A 19,026-nucleotide genomic window follows, 5' to 3' on the forward strand; every position below is an offset into this window, starting at 1 on the left:
GGGCGCCTTCGGGGGATCTGGGGGCCGCCTTTGGAAGATGAGCCCTGCCTGCAGCCCCTGCCTGCCCGGCCGAGAACCGGAGCCAGGCAGCTGGCAGGCAGGGGAAGCGGGCCGACGACGGTGGCTGGGCTGAGGTCGGCTCGTGCGGGCAAAGGAAGCAGGCGCCCTCTCCGGCCTCGCCCAGGCTCAGCGCCCGTCCCGGACTCGGCTGGGGAGCCGCCTTCGCCCGCCCGCAGCCCCCTCCCTGGCCGGCTTCTTGTCGGGCGCCCGGACCGCCTCCCTCCCTCCCTCCCTCCCTCCCTCCCGCGGAAGGTGCTGAGGACAGCGCCGCCTCCCTCCCCGCGGCCGCCGCCGCTCCTCCGCCGGGCCAGCCGTCCCCGACCCCCTCCGGGGGGGCCGCTCGGTCTCGGAAGCGGAAACGACGCCTCCCCCCCCACTCAGCCCCCCCCCGCCGCCATCTCCATCCTCCCGAAAGCGTCGCTGCAGCTGCAGGTACCCAGCGCGGGGCGGGCGGGCGGCGGGGGCGGCGGGGTCTCCGGAGCGCCCGACGAGGCGGAACCGGATGCGGGCGGCCTGAGCCTGGAGCCCGTGGGGCGCGGGAGGGGCCGGGCAGGGCAACGGCCTCCCCGCCGGACCAAGCGAGCCGCGGCCAAAGCCTCCCCGCTCCGGCCCGGCCACCTGCTCCCCCGGCCCTCCACCGCAGAAGGGGGGGGTCGGCCAGGAGGAGGCGATGGGCTGAGAAGGCAAGGCGGCCGGGCCCCCAGCTTGCGGCCGCGCTCTTGGCGACGCTGTCAGCGGCCGGGCGCAGGGCTCGGGGGCCCCTTCAAGGCCGCACGCAGGCTGGGGAGGGGAGGCCCGTGGGGAGGCCCAGGTGGGACAGGCAAGCGCCCCGGGCCCGTCCAGATGGCCTCTCTGAGCGCCAGGCCCCGGGGCGAAAGGGAGCCGGGGAGAGTTCAGGGAGGAAGCAGGAGCCCTTCCTGGGGGAGGGGGCTGCAGACCCTCCCGGGGCTCAAGGAAGTGGAACCCCCCCCCACCTGGAATGGGTTGCAAGGGAGCCAGAGGGAGCCAAGGGGACCCAGATCAGCAAAGGGCTGGAGCTCCCTCCGTGGGTCCAGAATGGGCCGACTCACTCCGGCCAACTCGCACAATTGAACAATTCAATTTAATAATTTAAAATAAATCAAAAAACATTTTAATTTTTGCCCTTCAATTTTCATTTTTCCATCCTTTTGCATCATTTCTTTAATGATTGTATTCCACCATTTCTTTGATATTCATTTCATGTAAGTCTCGTCCCAGGGCAAGTTGGCCCAGGTGAGTCAGCTGTGGGGGGAACTGTCCTAGACCCCCTGTGGGTGCCAGGGGGGGGGGGGGCTCCGTCTCAAGTGCTCCCTGCTGCCTCTGGGCCGGAGAGGGAACTCTGGCTGAGAGCAGCCTTGGCGGCATCTCCTGGCCCCAAAAACGTCGGCTCGGCCCCTGGCAGGAGGGGGCCAGGGCTGGGCTGGGCTGGTGGGCCGGAGGGTGCTGCCACACAGCCACTTACCTGGAGTGCTCCCCAAGAGAAGCAGAGCGCCCCAGGGAGGACTGACAGGCTCCCTGCTGCTTCCTTCCTAGGCTCCCAGCTGAAGGGGAGGAGGGCAAGGCCAGAGCAGCCCTCCCCCCCTCTCCCCCCCCCGGCCCCTGTGGGACATGGCAAGAGGCAAAATGGGCCTCACCCTCACCCGGGAGGCTGCCCTTAAGGGGGGCACTTGGAGGCTCGGATTGGGTCCATCTCAGAGCTTCCCTCCAACCGCCAGGGGTGGGGAGCAAACGAGCCCTCCCCCACCAGCCCCCAGAGGAGACTCAGGAGACCAGAGCAGGGGGGGAGGGGCCCTCTGGCTGGTCCTCTGCCCTGGGGCTGCCCGGGTGGACTGACCCCCCTTGCCTCCCCCCGTTGCTCCCAGGAGCTGAATGTGGCCTGGCCTTCCTTGGACTTCCCCCCACCCGGGTTCCCCGGAGACATGTAGCCGCGCTCCTCTCCCTCCGGCCCAGGATCGGTAAGCGCGGCTCAGGTCCTGCAGGAGTCAGGCCTTGACTTGGGGGGCAGGAATGGGGGGCTTGTGCAGAGCAGCCCAGAGCTTTGGGCCAGCTGGTGCTGAGGATGGGATGGTCCTGAGGGGGTTCTCTGGGCCCCAGGACTGCTCCGTCCCGCCCCTCATCTTTGGCCGGCTCCAAAAATCCCTCCCCGGCTTCCCTTCCAGCAGCTGAAGGCCCAGCTGGGCCACCCGAGGAGGAGTTTGGCTCCTTGCTCTCTACGGGGAGGGGGGGGGGCAGAGGCTACGCTGACCAATCGCAGCCAGCCATAGTCAGGGCCCTGCTGGCCTAGGGGGACCCCTGCCCCCCAAGGAGAGTGGTGAGGGGGCGCATGGGGGTTGCTCTCTCTCGTGACCGGCTGCTTCCGCCCGCCAGCCTTCCCCTGTTCCCAGCACCATGTCCAGCTCGCTGAGCAAGAGGAGCGGCCTGGCCAACGACAACGGCTGCCTGGGCCTGAGCCTGGCCTTGGTAGCCCCTCCGGGGGGGCCGGTCCTGCCACACAAGGGGCGCTGCGCCTACAGCTGCGGGGAGCTGCAGAGCATCTTGGGGCTGCCGCCCTCCGCGGAGGAGCCCTCCAACAGCAAATGGAGGAAGGAAGGGCAGAACCAGCTGCGGCAGGCGGAGGAGCGTGGTCGTGACCAGAACCGCAACGAACTCAGCCTTCCCAGCAAGGAGCTGAGCACGCTGCTGGTCCCGCTGACGGGGCAGGAGGCCAAGGGCCCAGAGGAGGCCGAGGAGGAGGAGGAGGAGGAGGAGGAAGACGAGGAGGAGGAGGAGGAGGAGGAGGAGGAGGAGGAGGAGGAAGGCTCCACCCCGGTCCGGAGTGAGCCTGTGACTGAGTCGGAGCAGAGCTCAGAGTGGGCACTGCCTCGGGGGGAGCAAGGACGCAGCGCCAGCCTCCTCTTTGCCACCCGCAACAGCACCGCCAGCGACGAAGATTCCAGCTGGGCCACCCTCAGCCAGGGCAGCCCCACCGGCAGCTCCCTGGATGAAGCCGGTGGGTCACTGGGGGTGGGGAAGCAGAGCAAGGGGCCATCCGTGACTTGCTGGGGGGGGGGACCCCCATGGCAGAGAGGCCACCTGCCTGGGCCAAGCAGAACCAGGTGGCTGGGAGGAGGGAATGGGAGGGGGGGGAGCACCTCTGGCCCCATGCCTGTTGAAACAGACCTTGGGAAATCTTCAGAGGGCAAGCGCAGAGGTTCTGGGTTGGGGGGTGTGCTGGGCGGCTTGGGGCTGCTTTCTAATATGCCCCCCCCAGTCAATTGGCAGCATTGCTCCTGCACTGGCTCAGCTAGGCTCCGAAGGCCCCCAGGGGGGGAGCTGTGATGTCACCCGCCCGTCGTCCCCAGGGACTGCCCAGTGCCCAGCAACCAGCCCTGGGATGCTGCTTCTGATCCTGCCCCCTGCAGCTGTGGCTCTCTCCAGCAGCCTCCCACGGGCAGGGGAGGCTTTCCACCCCCCCTCCTCTCGGCCCTGGGGGAGCCCGGCTGCTGCTGCTCTCGCCTGCCGCTGAGATGCACTTCGCCTTGGAGGAGGAAGGGGGGCTTTCGGGCTGGACGGGGAGTGGGCTGAGCGATGTGGACTGGCGAGAGGCTGGTGGGCCCCGGGGCTGCAGGGGGGGGGGCAGGCCTGGGGCAGCTATTTAAATTATCCTGGGTTTAAGTCTGTGGAAGATTTATGTCAGGCTGCAGGAAGAGCTTCTGCTACAGGGCATCCCCCCCCCCCCCGCTGGCTGTGCTGCAGCAGCCCTTATTCCTGGGGAGGGGAGGGGGTGCCAGTGGGCAGGGGGAGGGGCTAGGGGGAGCTGGGGAGGCCGGAGGAAGGAGGCAGGGAGTATGGCGGGTGGGGGCGGGGTGAAAGGGAAATTAAGGATGAGATAATGCCATGACTGTACTTTTAATTTCGCTTTCTGTCTTATGCTGGGCGCAGAGAGGGGGCAGGGGTCCTGAGGGGAGGTCCCATCAGCCACAGAATTGAGGAGGGGGCGCTTAGGGGGCAAAACCCCTCTCTCCCTTTCTTGTGACTCTTGGCTGCAGCCCCTCTTGCTCTGGCTTGGCCCTCCCTCCCCCAGGGCTCTCAGCTGGCCTTGGCCTTTGGGGGGGAGGGAGTGGGGGCTCTTCTGCTGGGGTGGGGAGGGGGTGGCTAAGGAGGCCGGGGGCTCTTCTCTGCCTGCCCCACTGCAGACCAGAGTTGTCCAAGAGGAGGCGGGAAGACTGGCGGGCTCCGGGGGGGCCTTTGGGGCTCCGTGTGGAGAGATGGGCTTGGCGTGGGCAGCCAGGGGCCCCTCTGCCACCTGTGGGGATGGGACAGGGCTGGCAGGAGGAGTTGACAGGGGACCCCTGCCTGCTTCCTCCCCAGCCGCCCTGGCTGATGGGCAGTTTGGGCTCCAGTAAGGCCGGAGGGGGTGGGGTGGGGGTGTTTGGGGAAATAAGCACCGAGTCCATCATCCCCGGCCTGCCTGGGGCAGCAGCGCCTGGAGAGCCTCGTGGCACAATGAAGCCCAGGCCTTGGACGGGGGCACGCAAGCATCTGCATGGGGTTGGGGTGGGGGCTGCCTGCCAAGGCGAGAAGCAGGAAGAGGGCCGGGGGGGGGGCAGGAGGGTCTTCCACGTCGGTCGAGGCTCCTTGCCGGGGAGGGGGGCAGCGGAGGGGAGGGGGGCTTAACGTGTTTCTTCCCAGGCTGGGCTGAGCCTCCCCAGCCGCCTCCCTCCTGGGCTGGCAGGATTGGCTGCTTCCCAGCCCTGCCTGGGGGAGGCCCAGAGCCGTCCAGGGACCCACCCGGCTCCTCCTCTTGGCAGAGTCCTTCTGGCTGTGCAACGCCCTGGAGACGGACTCCGACCTCCCAGCCGGATGGATGAGGGTCCAGGACACCTCCGGCACCTACTACTGGCACATCCCCACCGGGACCACCCAATGGGAGCCCCCCTCGGCAGGAAACACCCCCACCCGGGAGACACAGGTGAGAGGCTGCGGGGGAGGGGCCCTCCTCGGACCCCTGGCCATGTGGGGGGGGGCGAGGGGTTGGACCGTCCTGCTGGGCCCCCTCGGATCTGAGGGACATCAAAGGAGCTGGGGATTTACTTACTTCGATTTTCATCCAGACTTTATTATTTATTTTAAATAATTCAAAGCAGCAAACATCGGACAGTCCTTCCTCCTCCTCCTCCTTCCCCACCAACCCCTCCTCACCTTGCCAGGCGCATTGGGGGAGACACCCCGAGGCAGGACTAGAACTCCCAGTCTCCTGGTGATTGGCCCAGAGTCACCCAGCTGGTTGGCTTTCATGCCTGAGGCGGGGCTAGGACTCCCAGTCGCCTGGTTTCTCGCCTGGGCTCCTGAGCCACCAGACCGAACCTTTGGCTCCGGGTCACAGCAGCAGCCGAAAGGCTACCCAGGACTGGTGCTCAGGAGGGCAGGGCTGGGCACACCAGGTACAGGATGGCAGCTGCCGGGGGGGTGCGTCTGTGTGAACCCAGCCAGGCCATGGCAGCCGGCACTTCCACTCTGTGGCCCCAGTCCAAGGAGGGCCCTGGCTGGCCCCCCTGCAAAGGGGGAGCCTCCGCACAGCTTCCTGCTCTGAGCAGCAGTGGGGTGTGTGTGTGTGTGTGTGTGTGCGCAGCTGGGAGCCTCTGGCGTTGCTCTTCCAAGGCACGCACCCCCCCCCCCGTCTCCCAAGGCCTCCGGCTGCATCCCCTCCCCCCAAGCGACTCTGGGTCTCGTGGCTGGCAGCTGTGGGGGGGGGGGCAGGAGGGTTTCCCTGGGACCCCCCTGCACAGTCGCTGTGGTTCCTGTAAGCCTGGAAGGTGGGAGATGCTCTTCCCCCTCACGGGGGGGTGGAGGGTGGGCGCGGCCCTTGTGCTCCTGGGGAGGCCTGGACTGAGCATCCCCTCCCGTGGCAGCAACTCCCCTCTGCCCACACAGCTCCTTCCGGAAGGGAACGATGGGTCCTCTCCAGACCAGGCTGGGCATCCAGTGGACCCTCTGGGCTGGGCTGGGCAGGAGGAGGGGGCTGCCAGAGGGGCTTTCTTGGAAGCCGGAGGGGGGGGGGGCGTTGGGGGAAGGGCTGATGTGGGGAGCCTAGCAGGGACACAGCTGGGGGAGGGGTTCACTCTTCACCCCCCACCTTCCCTGCAGCTCACCTGGATGGACTTTGGACAGACGGAGGCAGCTCCCGATCCAGACTTCTGGAAAGTGAGTCTGGGCCGGGGGGGGGGGCGCGCTGGGGCAGGAGTGGTGGTGGGTGGGGCTCGGCTGCTCCTAATGGCCTTCCTCCCCCAGGAGGTGCCGCCAGAGGGGGCAACCCCCGACTCCCCGTTGGATGAGGGGCCGCCCAGCTCAGCCTTGGCGTCTTCCGGCGTACGGTGAGTGTGTTTTTTGGGGGGGGTTGTCCTGTGGCCGTGGGAGGGGCTCTCCCTCGGGGGTCCGGCATAGTTCAGAGACCCTGTGGAGGCCTAAGCGGAGATGGCCTCTGCCCGCCAACATCCCTGCATCAGAAGCCACCTGGCACCTCCCTTCACCGCAGAGCAGGGAGGGAGGATGGGGAGAAGGGTTGGGGGCACTGCCAGGCTGGGGGCCCACCCTGCCTCCAGGGCTCTTTCGGTCCCTCTTGGGGGGCATCAGGTTGTGTCTGCACATCTGCCGCCTGTGGGGGGGGGTGTCTGGCCTGAGGCTCCTGGGTGTGGGTGGTCCCTGGGGGGCGGAGGGGGGCCGTGTCGAAGGGCAGCCCAACTGAGAGCCCCCTTTCTCCTCCAGCTCTTCCCTGGAAGCCGGAGGGGAGGAAGCAGCCGGGCTGCTGGGACTTTCCCCGGGATCGAAGGTAAAGCTGCCCGGTGCCACGAGGTTGGCAGGCTCTCTTGGGCCACAGGAGGAAGCCCCCCTCACCGCCCCCCAATTGTTGGGGATCCGAAGGCCTAGGGGAGCAGGAATTGGGCCGGGGGCTCCACCCTCCGTGAATGGCCTGAGCGGGGGAGGCTCCAGGGAGGGACACCTGGTGGTGCCCCCTCCTAGGCATAGCCCGGGGTAACCCCGCTGCCACTTTCACCTGGGGGGGGGGAGAGTTTCTCCTTGGGGAGGGCTTCCGCCCCGGACACCCGTGTCTCCTCTGCTTGCCGCAGTGCTTCTCCGTCCACTCACTGGGCTGGGTGGAGATGGCTGAGGAGGAGTTGGCCCCCGGCCGGAGCGCAATGGCCGTCAACAACTGCATCCGGCAGCTGGCCGGGCGGGAGCTGGCCCTGGGGGGCTCCTGGGCGGAGGTGAGCGGCTGGCGGGGAGGAGGGCAGGGGAGCAGCCAGGCCTGGGGGGGGGGCAGAGGCCGATGGGGAGCCTGGGCCGGCTGAGGGAGGGGAGCCCTGAGGGCCTGAGGGGGGTGGGGGACTGGCAGCTCTCCCCCTCCCTCCCTCCCTCCCCCCCCCAGGGCAAGGCCATGCTGCTGGTGCTGGAGGAGGAGCGGCTGAAGCTGCTGGAGCCGCAGGAGCAGAGGGAGCTGCACTGCCTGCCTATCTCGGCCATCCGGGTCTGGGGCGTCGGGCGGGACAGTGGAAGGTAGGTGGCCGTGGTGCCAGGGGGCTGCTGGGCGGGGGCTTCCCTGGAGGATCCTTAGCCCAGGCCAGCTGACCCTCCTCCTGGGTGGGGCTGCTCCACAGGAGGCCGGTGGCGGCTGAGCCCCCTGGGGAAGCGCGTGTCCCCCTTGAGGGGCATCTGGGGAAGCCCCAAGACCTCCCGCCTCTCAGGCTGGCCTGGCAGTGGGGCTGGGGTCTCCTCCCAGAGTCTGGGGGCTGCGTAGACCTGCAGTCCAAACCAGCCTGGACTTTTGGCTCCCTCTGTGAGAGAGTCCCTCCCCCTCTAGTCTCGGGTGGGGTGGGGGCTCCCCATGGACGACACTGAATGAGGGGGGGGGATCTTGTAGTAGCTCTGATGGCCGGATCTGATGGGCCAATCCAGGACCGAGGGGGGGGAGCAGTTGGCCTCTATTTGGCGCCTTGCTGCTGCCACTGACTGGCTGCCCCCCCCCCCCACGGCCCCCGGGTCAGAGGGAGAGCTGAGTGACTGATGGGTGCCTTCCTTGGGGCTCCTGGCGGCCCACAGCGGGGCTGACATAATCAGGGCAGTGGCGGGGGGAGGGGGCAAGGCCCCCCTGCTAATCCTCTGGTGCCCCCCCTTCTCTTCCTTTGCTTCGCCCCGGGACCAGGGAGAGGTAAGCCTTGCACACCCCTCCCCAGCCCCTCCGCTCAGCTTCCCCTGCTGGGAGGGACACTGGAATGGCTGCCCCCAGTGCCCGCTTGGCAGCCTCCCCACTTGCCCGCCGGAGGGGCTTTCCCCAGCGCTGACCTGGCACGCCGACCCTCTGCGTCCCCTGCAGGGCGTTTGCCTACGTGGCCCAAGACCAGCTGGCTCAGATGCTGAAGTGCCACGTCTTCTGGTGCGATGCCCCTGCCAAGGACATCGCCAGCAGCCTCCACGAAATCTGCTCCAAGGTCAGGGCCGCCCCTCCCCCACCGCCCCCCCTTCCTCGGGGGCCTTCTGGCCGCTCGCCCCCTCCCTTCCGGCCCCTCCCTTCCGGCTCCTCCGCAGGGGGTGTCCTATGCAGCTCCTGGAAAGGGAGGCACGAGGGGTGGCCTCCCTCTGGGGCCAGGAACCCTCCTCAGGCCCACTGCGTCCCCCCCCCCGCCCCCCAGTCCTAAGGCCGTGGGGGAGAAGTTGCAGGATCGGCCCCCGGGGGTGACCTGCTCCTTTCCTCTAGATGGCGACAGAGCGGCACAGCGCCCAGAGTTCCCTCCGGGGCCTCTCCCTGGACCCTTCCAAGATGGTCGAAATCCCCTTCCAAGGTAGGGGGAGGGGAGGACGGGGAGGGCCAGGAGGGGGGGGGGCTCTGTGTGGCAGCCCTCCCCTGGGGTGCAAAGCTCTCGTGGGGGGGGAGGGGGCCTGCACTCACCCTGGGGGTTTTGGTGGGCGGCGGGGCAGCCATGAAGGTTCAGGAAAGTCCTCGGCTTACAACCGTTGTTGAGCAATTAAGGTTGTGTGAGTCATAGAGTGGGCCATCGTGCAACTGACCTGATTTTATGACTCATTGTGGCAGCTGTAAAATGACCCCACAGGGGTCATTAAGTGGAGCCACTCGTCCCTCAAAGGAAGCGGCAGTTTTGCCCAAAGCAGAAAGGGGGGCCCTGGGTTCGAGGGCTGCTCCCAGAGAGCACTGGGGTGGCCGGGGGATGGGTGAAAGTGGGGGGAGGGGGTCTCTCACGATTTTGAACGGTTGCTAAGTCGTAAGTCAAGGACTCCCCGAGGTCTGTCCTTTGCTCCCCTTTTCTCTCCTCCAGTTGAGTTTCCAGCACCCAAAAGTGAATCGGTCCAGAAATTCCAGGTTTCCTACCTGGGGAGCATTTCCGTGGCCAAGCCCGTGGGTAAGAGTGGGCTGGGGGGAGGGGGGACAGAGACCCCAAGAGGAGGAAGGGCAGCAGCAGCAGCAGCCTTGACCGGTTCCATCTTGACCCCCTCCCCTTCAGGCCCTCCCCGGCCCCCTCCCCGTCTCTGCGTGCTCCTCAGCCCCTGGGCTGCCCCTCCCTTCCCCCCCGCCCTCCCTGCACAGGGCCCCCTTGGCCAGGGGGGGGGTCTTTCCTTCCGCTGCATTGGCAGGACCTCCGGCCTCGGCTTCCCCTAAGGCAGGAAGGCCGGCAGATCAGATCCCCTGTCTCCCCCGGAGATTGGAAGTCCTCCTTCTGCAGCTCAGGGAGCGGAAAGAGCCCCTGTGGGCAGCCTCCTTCCCATCGCCCCCCCCCGGATCGGAGGCCCGCAGGGGGCCCAGGCCGGCCTCCTGGGTGGAGATGCTCTGCTGCTCCCTCACCCGCAGCCATTCCCAGAAACCGGAACCATCGTCCTGGCTTAGCTGCTGCTGGGGCCTCCGAGGGCTTCATCACCCGCTTTGGCCCCTTTGCTTCTCCAGGCATGGAGGTCATCAACAGCGCCCTGGAGGCGGCCCTGTCGTCCGGCAGCAAGGAGCAGTGGGCACCCGCCCAATTCAGCGTGGCACCAGCCACCCTCACCCTCACCCATCAGCAGGTGAGGAGGGCGTGCTTGGCGGGGGCAGCTGGGGACGAGGCCTTCAGAGCCAGGGATGGGAGGGCCCCCCCCCCCGCTCTCTGTGGGTCTCTCCCGACTCCTGCCTTCCCCGCAGACGGAGACCGTGCTGTGCGAGTGCCGCGTGCGCTTCCTCTCCTTCATGGGCATCGGGAAGGATGCCCGCTCCTTCGCCTTCATCATGGCTGCTGCCGCCGGCAGTTTCTCCTGCCACATGATCTGGTGCGAGCCCAACGCTGCGGGGCTGAGCGAAGCCGTCCAGGCTGCTTGCATGGTGAGTTCGAGGGGCTCCTGTCTTCCCCCCCCGCTTGGCAGAGGCTCTGCCACGTTGCCAAAAGCTGACCTTGCCGGCTCTCTGCAATCTGCTGGCCGGCCATTCCTGCCCCCCCCCCTCCCTGAGCAATCCATCCCACCGGTGCCTAACCTCCACCACCCCCACCACCCCCGTCCATCCGTTCCCTGCTGTAGAAGGGCGCTCACAGGGTGTGGCTGGGGGGATCCTGTGCCCTACGTGCCCCCCCGTCACCCTCCTCATCCCTCCTTTCCAGCTCCGCTACCAGAAATGCTTGGACGCGCGGCCCCAGTCCACCAGCAGCTCCTGCCTTCCGGCCCCTCCTGCCGACTCCGTGGCTCGCCGCGTGGGCTCCACGGTCCGGAAGGGCATCCAGGCCCTGCTGGGGACCCTCCAACCCAAGCACCAGGGGTCTCAGACGCCGTGAGCTCCAGGCAGGAGGAAGGGGCACCTGCCCACCCAGCCGGACCCTCCATGCCAGCCGTGCCCCTGGCCTCTGCCATCAGCCTCGCAGCGCCCAGCCTGCCCTCGTGCGCGGTGCGTGTGTCTTCTGCATGGGTGCCAGGGGTCTGTTGACGAGGGCGGCGTGGATCTCCACGGGCGTCTCACCTTCATGCCGGTGGGGGAGGAGAGGGAGGGGGAGGGCTCCTCTTTGGGCGGCTGCCCGGCCTGATCCCTCCCCCCTCCCCAAGCCCTGGAATCAGCGGCTGCTGTTGAGGACCTTGCTGGCATCTGGCCTTGCGCGGGGGGGGGGGGGGCTCAGGGCCCCAGCAACCCCCCCTTTGGCCCAGCAGCAGAGTGGGGGGGGGGAGCTGCTGCCTCTGCTGTTTGTCTTGTACTAACCCACCAATAAATTCTGTTCCCCCCCCCTCCCGTCCGTCCGTCCGTCTCTGGTGTGGTCTTGCCATGGGAGGGAGGATCTGCCAGCGTCCCTCTCCCCACCCCAGAGGCTGCTGGAGTCCCCAGTCCTGGGGATGATGGGGGGCCTGGCAGGGCACTGGGGGGGGGGGTCTGGGGTGCAGGGCAGCCTCCCCTCCCCCTCCCGGGATATGGCGCAGGAAAGGCAGAGCTCCCCCCTCCCTCCCTCCAGTCATCGGGAAGAGCCTGTGCCCGTCTCTGCCTGTCCTCTGGGCTTGGGGGCAGCCAGCTGGTCAAGCGTGGCCAGAGCACCCAGGCAAGCGGCCGATGTCTGCTGGGGGGGTGGCAAGAGAGGAGCCTTCTGCCAGTGGAGGAAGCCATTTATTGCCGGGGGAAGGAGGAACTGAAGAGAAGGGGGCGCCCCCTCCCCTGCTGGCAGAGGCTGGGCCGAAGAGTCTGAGAAGGGACCCTGCCCGCTTTTGCTTGGCGCCAGAGCAGCCCTGCAGAGGAGTCCTGGCAAGGGGGCCCCCAGCCGTCCGGGCCTCTGCTCCTCCTCTGCGGATGGCACTTCATACATGGGGGCAGCAGGGGGGGGCCACGTCTTGCAGGCCTGCTTTCCATGCCCCCACCAAGAGGGTGGTGGTGGTGGAGCAGGGGCGGAGGAGGAGAAGCTGCCAAGCAATGGGGGGCAGCGGCAGAGGCACAGGGCAGCCTGCCCCCCCTCCGTCTCTTCAGAGTCTTGGGGCCTTCTCCGCATCTGGGGGGTGTGGTGTGGAGGGCTGTAGGGCTTCTCTGGAACTCGAGCCCATGCCCACAGAGCCTGCCAGAGAGCAGGGCCACTCCGGGGCCTCGGCTTGGCCCCTGCTAGCAGAACCGCTGTTGCCGCCACCAGGCCTGGATTTCCGGGAAGGGCAGCTTGAGGGTCTGGCAGAGTTTGGGATCGGCTGCCCGGCCGGTGCGGAGCGCGCAGAGCGTGGCCTTCTTGCAGGCGTCCCCGCAGGGCTGGGCGGGCGGGTGGCCCTTGAACCGCAGGTACCAGAAGTGCTGGAAGAGCCGCTCGTCGGCCTGCAGGCGGTCGAGGAGCTGGTTCCAGTCCTGCGGGAAGGCCACGGGCAGCCCGTAAGTCTCCCGAGCCCCGTAGAGGCGCTGCCACCGAGCCACGGCCCCGGGCTGGTTCGCCTGCGTCAGGTTCAGGATGAAGGTCTCGTGGTCAAGGACCATGTGGGAGCTGCCAGAGCGGATCCCGTCCACGTGGTAGATCCGGTACCCTGGAAGGCAGGCAGGGGTTAGGGTCTCCGCCCAGGAAGGGCCCCTGCAGCAGACCCTCTGGGGGCAGAGGGGGGCAGCACCTCACCTGGGTTGAGGCTGATGTAGGTAGTAACGCTGGGAGCCAGGAAGGCGATGCCCACCGGACGGGAAACGGTCTCCTCGTCGTAGAACATCTCAAAGCCGTCCAGGTGGGTGTGGCCAAAGAACTGCCCGGCTACAGTGCCCTCAAACCTGCAGGGAGGGACAGGCCTGAGCCGGGAACTCCCCAGCTTTGCCCCGGATGGGCAGCCAAAACAGGCTGAGCAGGAATCCCTGAAGATTGGGGGGGGGGCGGGCGGGAAGAGGTGCCCCCAGGACCCCGAGCACTTCCAGTCCTAGGATTCCATGCCTTAAGTCTCCGGCTCTGGGCCTGAGAAGCGGGAAGCCTCCCCCGGCAAGCCCTTCTGGGGGTTATAGAGGCTGCGGTGCACCTCCCGCACGAGGAAGAGGCTCCGCAGAGTCCCCTGAGCCGTGAGAATTCAAACCATGGCTGGCGTTAGGAGCTGCTCCTCATCAGCCTTGACCTGCTACCTGGGTTGTGTGAACAAGGCTCAAAATCCAGCCGGCCCCAACACCCCCCCACCCCCCCGAAACAAAACATGTTCTCATTAGCTTTGGGAGTGGAAGCCCCCCCCCCCACTCCGCTTCAGGAATCACTCAGGAAACCACCTGGGGGATTTGATGGGCTGCTCACCCGGCGAATCAGGGCAGAAACAACTGTCAGCCATGGCTGAGCCTGGGGCAGCTGAAGCAAAGTCAGTGATGGCGGGAGGGACCTGAGCGATGGAGGGGAAGGAGCCTGAGAGGACTTCAGCCCCCCCCTCTCCCCCCCCACGTGGAGCGACTGTGCAGGCTGGGACGGGCAAGAGGCCTGCGGGAGTCTCTGCACTCAGCCTGGCACAAGCCCTTTTGCTCAGGTGCCATGCTTGGGTGCCAGGCCGGGCAGAGAAGGCAGCTGGCGCTTCCTACCTGTTGATGATGTGGTAGTAATTCCAGCCCCAGCTCCGCAGGCAATGGGAGGGAGGGATGTGGCCAATGATGTGGACCTGCAGAGGATGGGGGGGGGGTGTCAGTGGGGCAGCAGCAGGGGCCCCCTCTGGAGACGGGGGGCTCGCTCTTTGCCCTGCCTTCCCAGGAGGCCACCCCATGCTCTGGGAACGACCCGGTCAGGCCTGCCCCAGTTCCTGCCCGGCCCCACCCCCGCCCGCCCCGGCTCACCTTCTCCCCACTCTCCTCCGCCCTCTGCAGGACGCCCACCAGCCACTGGAGCTGCCCGGCCGGGTCGGTGGAGTTGATCAGGAGCCAGAAGTTGGCCTCGGAGCAGAAGTTCATGTTGAGGGAAACCAGGCGGAGGCCCCGCCAGATGGGGAGGGTATAGAAGCCCCCCAGCCTGCCAGGGAGAAGGCAGAAGAGTCTCAGGGATGGCCGCCCTCTCAGAAATCCCGCCTCCCCCAGGCCCCTGCCCCTCTCCCGGGAGGACCCTTGGGGAGGCTCTCCTTCGTCCCATCACCGTCACCCAGAGCTCGAGACCCCCCCCAGTAATGGAGCCCCTGGGCCTCCAAGCAGCAGCTGTGATGACTGTGGACCTCAACTCCCAGAATCCCTGGGCCACGAGAGCAAAGGGCAGAATTCTGGGGGTTCAACTCCACCCTTCATGAAGCTGCCTCGGTCGCCCAGCTCTGTCTGTGTCCCGGGGCAGAGGCAGCCTGACTGGTGCCACGGGCTTTGCCACCCGCCCAGGACCAGAACCCCTGAGCCAAGCAAAGGAGGCGGGGCTCCCGTCCCGATTGCAACCCTGGGGGCCTGGAGGGACTTTCCGAGGGACCCCTGGCAGAATGCAGGCGCGCCCTGGGCCCCACCCCGACCCCCTCCCCGAGAAATCCGTCTCCCACCGACGAGGTTGCCCAGTTGGGGCCCTGAACCGTCTGCAAGGAAACAGCCAAAGCTGCGGGAGCCCCCGGGGGCCTTTCACACTGCAGAAAGGTTTGTAGATACGTCCACAGAAGGGTCACAAAAGCAGGCCGAGCTGCCCCGCAGGGCTGCTGTTGTGGGGGAAACAGGCAGAGATATTAGATACGTCGGCTGCTGCCTTGAGGGGTTTATAACAATAGCAAAGGTGGGATATAAATGAAATAAATAAAAGGGCAGAGGGAAGGGGAAGAAAATATCACCTACAGCTGGTCAAGCAGGTGGCAACCGGTGGACTTCAACTCCCAGAATTCCTCTGCTGGGGAGGTGAGGAACTCTGGGAGTTGGAGTCCAAGGTTGGATGGCCTTGTTCCTCAGCCACAGAAACGTAGCAGCCGCCACTGTGAGGCTCTACCTGGTGAACCTGGCAGCCCTAATTCTCATGCCTGGCAAAGCCAGATCTTTTGCTGAGCAGGAAGGAAGGCGGCTGCCCTCCTGCCCAGGAAGAACCAGGAGAGCCGGTTGCACCCAGCCCAGTCAGCAGAGGCAAAACCAAGCGCTGGATTTCCCCGGCCAAACAGCTCAGCCAAGGGACTGGGGGGGGGGGGGGGGCGCTACAATTCTAACATCCAGAGTCCTGGACTTTGGCTCCCCCTGCTGGCCTTCCTCCTGGGGGGGGGCTCTGGCTGTGGGCCGCAGGGGGGAGGGAGGGGGGGGAAGTGAAATAAACATCAGAGCTGCCAGAGGAAGGGAGGGGGGAGGGGGGAGGCCACTGGAGCCGGTGGCGACAGGGGAGTTTTATTTATTCTGATGGTGACGGTGATGTCTGGGTGACTCCCAGGGCAGGTTCCTGCCAAGGCCACCTGGAAAATGGGGCAGGGCGGGTGAGGATCTGGTCCCAGCCTGGACCCCCACCCGGCCGTGACTCCCAGGGGAGTAGATCCTCCCAGGCCAAGCCTGCTCTGCCCCCCCCCCCCCCCGACGTCCCTCGGGCAGCCGTCATTCTCCCCCACCCTCCCTGCCTTCCCGGGGACCCCTGCCCGCCAGGCCCCGGCTCCTACCTCAGGGTCTGCAGGGCTTCGGGGGTCAGCCACTGCTGCCAGGCATCGGCCATGGCGTCGTACAGCCAGGCGGAGGACTGGTTTCCAGGCACGTAGGGCGGGGGGAAGGCATTGACGGGCACCGACTCGTGGTTGCCCACCGCCGGGTAGACGGGCAGCGGCCCCAGGTACTTCTGGATGAGGCTGGTGACGGTGGTGAGGGCGTGCAGCTGGTCCTGGCGCGTCTGCTGCCAGACGTTGTGAGCCGGGATGTCGCCCGTCCAGTAAGCGGCATCGAAGGGCCCCGTGGAGGCCAGGTGCTGCAGCAGGTTCTCCAGGGTGTGGAGGGGCAGGTCGCATTTGCTGTAGGAGCCCCAGTAGCCGGCCCCGGGGCCCCGCGGCTCCCCCCCACGGCAGCAGAGGGGGTCTCTGCAGTCGGGGTCGCTGCCCGGGGTGTACTGCCGGTCCCAGTGCAGGTCCGTCAGGAAAAGCAGGCGGGCCGTGGGGGCGCCGGGCGGAGGGGGCACTGGGGGCCGCACGGGAGGCTTGGGGGTCTTGGGCAGGGTGACGTTCCAGTTGGAGTAGATGTCCCAGTGGCCGCACCGGGCGCCCACCAGCAGGCCGCAGATCTCAGCCGGGCGCAGGACGGAGCGGACCCAGGCGGTCAACAGGTCTTGTCCAAAGAGGCGGATGATCTCCTGACAGATCTCAGGGGGCGCCAGCTTCAGCGTCCTGCAGACCTTGACCGCCAGCTGCTGGATGTGCTCCACACTGGTCTCCAGCTGCCAAGCAGAGGGGTGGGGGTGTTAGCACCTGGGGGGTTGGGAGCCAGGACTGCAGAAGCACCCCGGAAATGTCCCCGGCAGAGATTTAGATTTAGTTTATTTGTATGCCGCCCTTCTCCGGGAGGGACTCAGGGCGGCGAACAACTCGGAGGGGGAAAGGGGGAACATAGAACACTCTACACATGGTTAAAATAAACAAGAATCACACAGCCATACAGGTCGAGAGGGGAGGGGAACTCATCAACCCCAGGCCTGCCGGCACAGCCAGGTTTTGACGGCTTTCCGGAAGGCCTGGAGAGAGGTGAGGGTCCGAATATCTGCGGGGAATTCGTTCCAAAGGGCCAGAGCTGCCCAGAGAAGGCCCCACCACGGGTGGTAGCCAGGTTGCATTGGCTGGTGGACGGGACCCGGAGGAGGCCGACCCTGTGAGATCTAAGGAGAAGAGGGGCTGGGGGAATCTCCCTGCCTGAGGCCTCAGCCGTCTCTCGCCTCCGACATTCCTGCCGGGGTCCTCCTGGCACGGAGCCCCTTGGGGTGGGGGAGAGGCTCTGGTGCGGGGAGACTCCTCCATCCCTTGGTGTCCACCTCAACCACTAGGAAGCGTCGGAGGAGTCTCCTTGGGGGGTAAGAAAAGCCTCCGAGGGGCTACCTGGCTCTTCCCTGCAGCTGGCCATGCGCTCTGCCCCACCCAGGCCCCCAGCCCCTCTTAGCCCCCTCAGCGGAAGAGCAGGCCACGCACAGGGGCCACAGTTCTCCAGCTCCAACCCCAGTCCTGCTCCTGAGGCTTGCCTGGGCCCTGGGGAGCCAGTGAGCGGCCAGAGCTGCCTGGAGGGGTGCCAAGGACACCTGGGGGCCCCCAAAGCCAGCCTACCAGGTGGGGAAGAAGGAAGGTGCCACCCAGCCAGCCGTGCAACCAGAGGCCGGTGCTTTGTGCCACGGCGGCTGCCTCTACAGTCAAGGGGCAGAGGGGAGAGGAGCCCAGCAAATCCTCTGGGTCTCCTTTCCCTGCAGCAGAGGGATGGGGAACCAGCTGAACAAGGCCCCCTCCTCCCCTCCTCCCTGGGTCTCCCTCCCAATCTGGGGCTGTGAAAATACTGCATGTAAAAGAGTTGGCAATTCTTTATTTGTACCCGCATCACTTTTACAGAGAACTCAAAAGTTTCAAACCCCTCCTACTTTCCCATAAGCCCCGCCCTGTGTGGTGTGATGGGTTAAAGGACCTTCTCCCGCCAGAGTCTCAGGCCTGGGAGTCCGGCCACCAACCCTGAAGCCAGCAGAAACTGAAGGGAAACTGAGGAAGGACGGAGGGGGGGGGATGCCCTTTGGGGAGAAGAGGAGGGGGGGGCAGCTCCTGGGAGGGGCCCTCTCTTTCCTCCTCTCTCCCCAGGAGCTCCAGGTTGCGCCTGCGCGCACACACTCCCTGGCGGCAACCTCTGAGCTGTGTGGACTCAGGAGCTCCCTGGCTGTGTGCCCCCAACCCTCTGACCTTGCCCAGCCTCCTCAGCTGGCTGCCTGGCTCGTGACCCTCTGGTGGCTGGGAATGGTCAACAAGAGGAGAGGAGGTCCCAAGGGCAGCCCCTCCCGCAGCAGCTGCTCTGGCATGGGGGGGGGGGAGAGGAGGGGGGAGGATCTCATCGGTCTTGCAGCCCTTCTGACCCCTTCCAGGAGGTTTGGGGGGGGGCGGAGGGACGGAACAGGCTGTGCTGGCACATGCCAACCTTCTCTGGACGTCCTGGGGACGGGGGGGAGGGGGGGTCCACGGACTGCATGCCTTCCTTCCGGAGGATCCGGAGGCTTCCAAAGCCTTGGGGGGGGGGGGAGGCGTCTCCCCAGCCTGTCAGAGGCGTCCCTGCCCGCTCTCCGCCCCTCCGCCCGGGGGCTCTCAGGGAAGCCGGCTCCGAGCCTCGGAGGGGGAGGGGGCCACGGGCGTCCGTCGGGCTCTGCCGACTTCCTGGGCTTCCCCACCGGCCAGAGCCGCCCCCTCCTCCTTCTCCTCCTCCAGGGGGCCACCGGGACCTTCTCCGGCCCAGCCCCGGAGGGCCCCGCTGCCACCAGGAAGCCTCCCGCCCGCCCGGGAAGCCCCTTCGGCCACCGGGGGAAACGCCTGGGGCTCCGGGGAGAGGGAGCGGGGCGCTGACCTGAATGCTGGCGTCCAGGGCGGTGAAGAGCAGCCTGCAGGCGGGGCAGCTGAGGTTCGTCCAGCCGAAGCGCGCTCCGGCCGCGGGCAGCAGGCTCTCCAGGGCCGCCCGGCTCTCCCGGGGCCCCGCCAGCCCCGCCGCCGCCACCGCCACCGCCGCCACCGCCAGCGCCCCGGCCAGCACCAGCCGCACCGCCATCGCCCGGCCCGATCCGGCAGCTCAGCTCGCAAGAAGGGAGGCGCTCCGCCCGGGCTCCCCTCGCCTCTCCGGCTGACTGCCGGCCGCCGGCCGCCCAGCAGGGAAGGCGCCGCGGAGGACGGACGGGCGGGCGGAGCGAGGCCTGGAGCCTCCGCCCCCCAAGATGGCCTCCGCCCGGCTGGCCTCGGGGGCTGCGCGGCCCGCGCTCTGCCCGCCCGCCCGCGGCGGAGCCCCGAGGGGGAAGAGCAGCCCTCCCCTCCCGGCCCCTCCCGGCCCAAAGCCCCCGCCCGCCTCGGACCTCGCGGGGGAGGCAGGCAGGCAGGCAGGAGGCCCGGAGCGTCTCCCCTTCCTCC

General features: G+C 67.2%; 2 protein-coding genes across 2 annotated transcripts; one reads left to right on the forward strand and one right to left on the reverse strand.

Moving 5' to 3' along the window:
* Window positions 1–341: 341 nt before the first annotated feature.
* APBB1 (amyloid beta precursor protein binding family B member 1) lies at window positions 342–11,308 on the forward strand. Its single transcript, XM_087720913.1, has 15 exons — window positions 342–492; window positions 1,944–2,036; window positions 2,449–3,070; window positions 4,872–5,032; window positions 6,208–6,264; window positions 6,352–6,434; window positions 6,826–6,889; window positions 7,188–7,325; window positions 7,487–7,614; window positions 8,432–8,546; window positions 8,813–8,897; window positions 9,390–9,473; window positions 10,013–10,128; window positions 10,244–10,420; window positions 10,695–11,308. The coding sequence occupies exons 3-15, from the start codon at window positions 2,470–2,472 to the stop codon at window positions 10,863–10,865; spliced, it is 1,980 nt and encodes a 659-aa protein (XP_087577039.1). The 5' UTR covers window positions 342–492; window positions 1,944–2,036; window positions 2,449–2,469; the 3' UTR covers window positions 10,866–11,308.
* Window positions 11,309–11,655: 347 nt separating this feature from the next.
* On the reverse strand, window positions 11,656–18,782 carry SMPD1 (sphingomyelin phosphodiesterase 1). The gene is made up of 6 exons (XM_087720914.1): window positions 18,476–18,782; window positions 15,574–16,334; window positions 13,823–13,994; window positions 13,574–13,650; window positions 12,651–12,796; window positions 11,656–12,564 (listed from the first exon to the last, which is right to left on the reverse strand). The coding sequence occupies exons 1-6, from the start codon at window positions 18,671–18,673 to the stop codon at window positions 12,161–12,163; spliced, it is 1,758 nt and encodes a 585-aa protein (XP_087577040.1). The 5' UTR covers window positions 18,674–18,782; the 3' UTR covers window positions 11,656–12,160.
* Between the last annotated feature and the right edge of the window lie 244 nt (window positions 18,783–19,026).

Source organism: Thamnophis sirtalis, unplaced genomic scaffold (genome assembly GCF_051295495.1).
Source record: "Thamnophis sirtalis isolate CommonGarterSnake01/CBP01778 unplaced genomic scaffold, rThaSir2_p1.2 scaffold_8, whole genome shotgun sequence".
Lineage (NCBI taxonomy): Eukaryota > Metazoa > Chordata > Lepidosauria > Squamata > Natricidae > Thamnophis > Thamnophis sirtalis.

Excerpts from the sequence above, each read along its gene's own strand:
- SMPD1 (XM_087720914.1), bottom strand. The coding sequence starts at position 18,673 with ATGGCGGTGCGGCTGGTGCTGGCCGGGGCGCTGGCGGTGGCGGCGGTG. Across the intron at positions 13,995-15,573 it reads GAAGCCCTGCAGACCCTGAG|GCTGGGGGGCTTCTATACCC; the intron begins GTAGGAGCCGGG and ends TCTCCCTGGCAG. Across the intron at positions 12,797-13,573 it reads TACTACCACATCATCAACAG|GTTTGAGGGCACTGTAGCCG; the intron begins GTAGGAAGCGCC and ends CCCTCCCTGCAG.
- APBB1 (XM_087720913.1), top strand. The coding sequence starts at position 2,470 with ATGTCCAGCTCGCTGAGCAAGAGGAGCGGCCTGGCCAACGACAACGGC. Across the intron at positions 5,033-6,207 it reads CCCCCACCCGGGAGACACAG|CTCACCTGGATGGACTTTGG; the intron begins GTGAGAGGCTGC and ends CCTTCCCTGCAG. Across the intron at positions 8,898-9,389 it reads GGTCGAAATCCCCTTCCAAG|TTGAGTTTCCAGCACCCAAA; the intron begins GTAGGGGGAGGG and ends TCTCTCCTCCAG.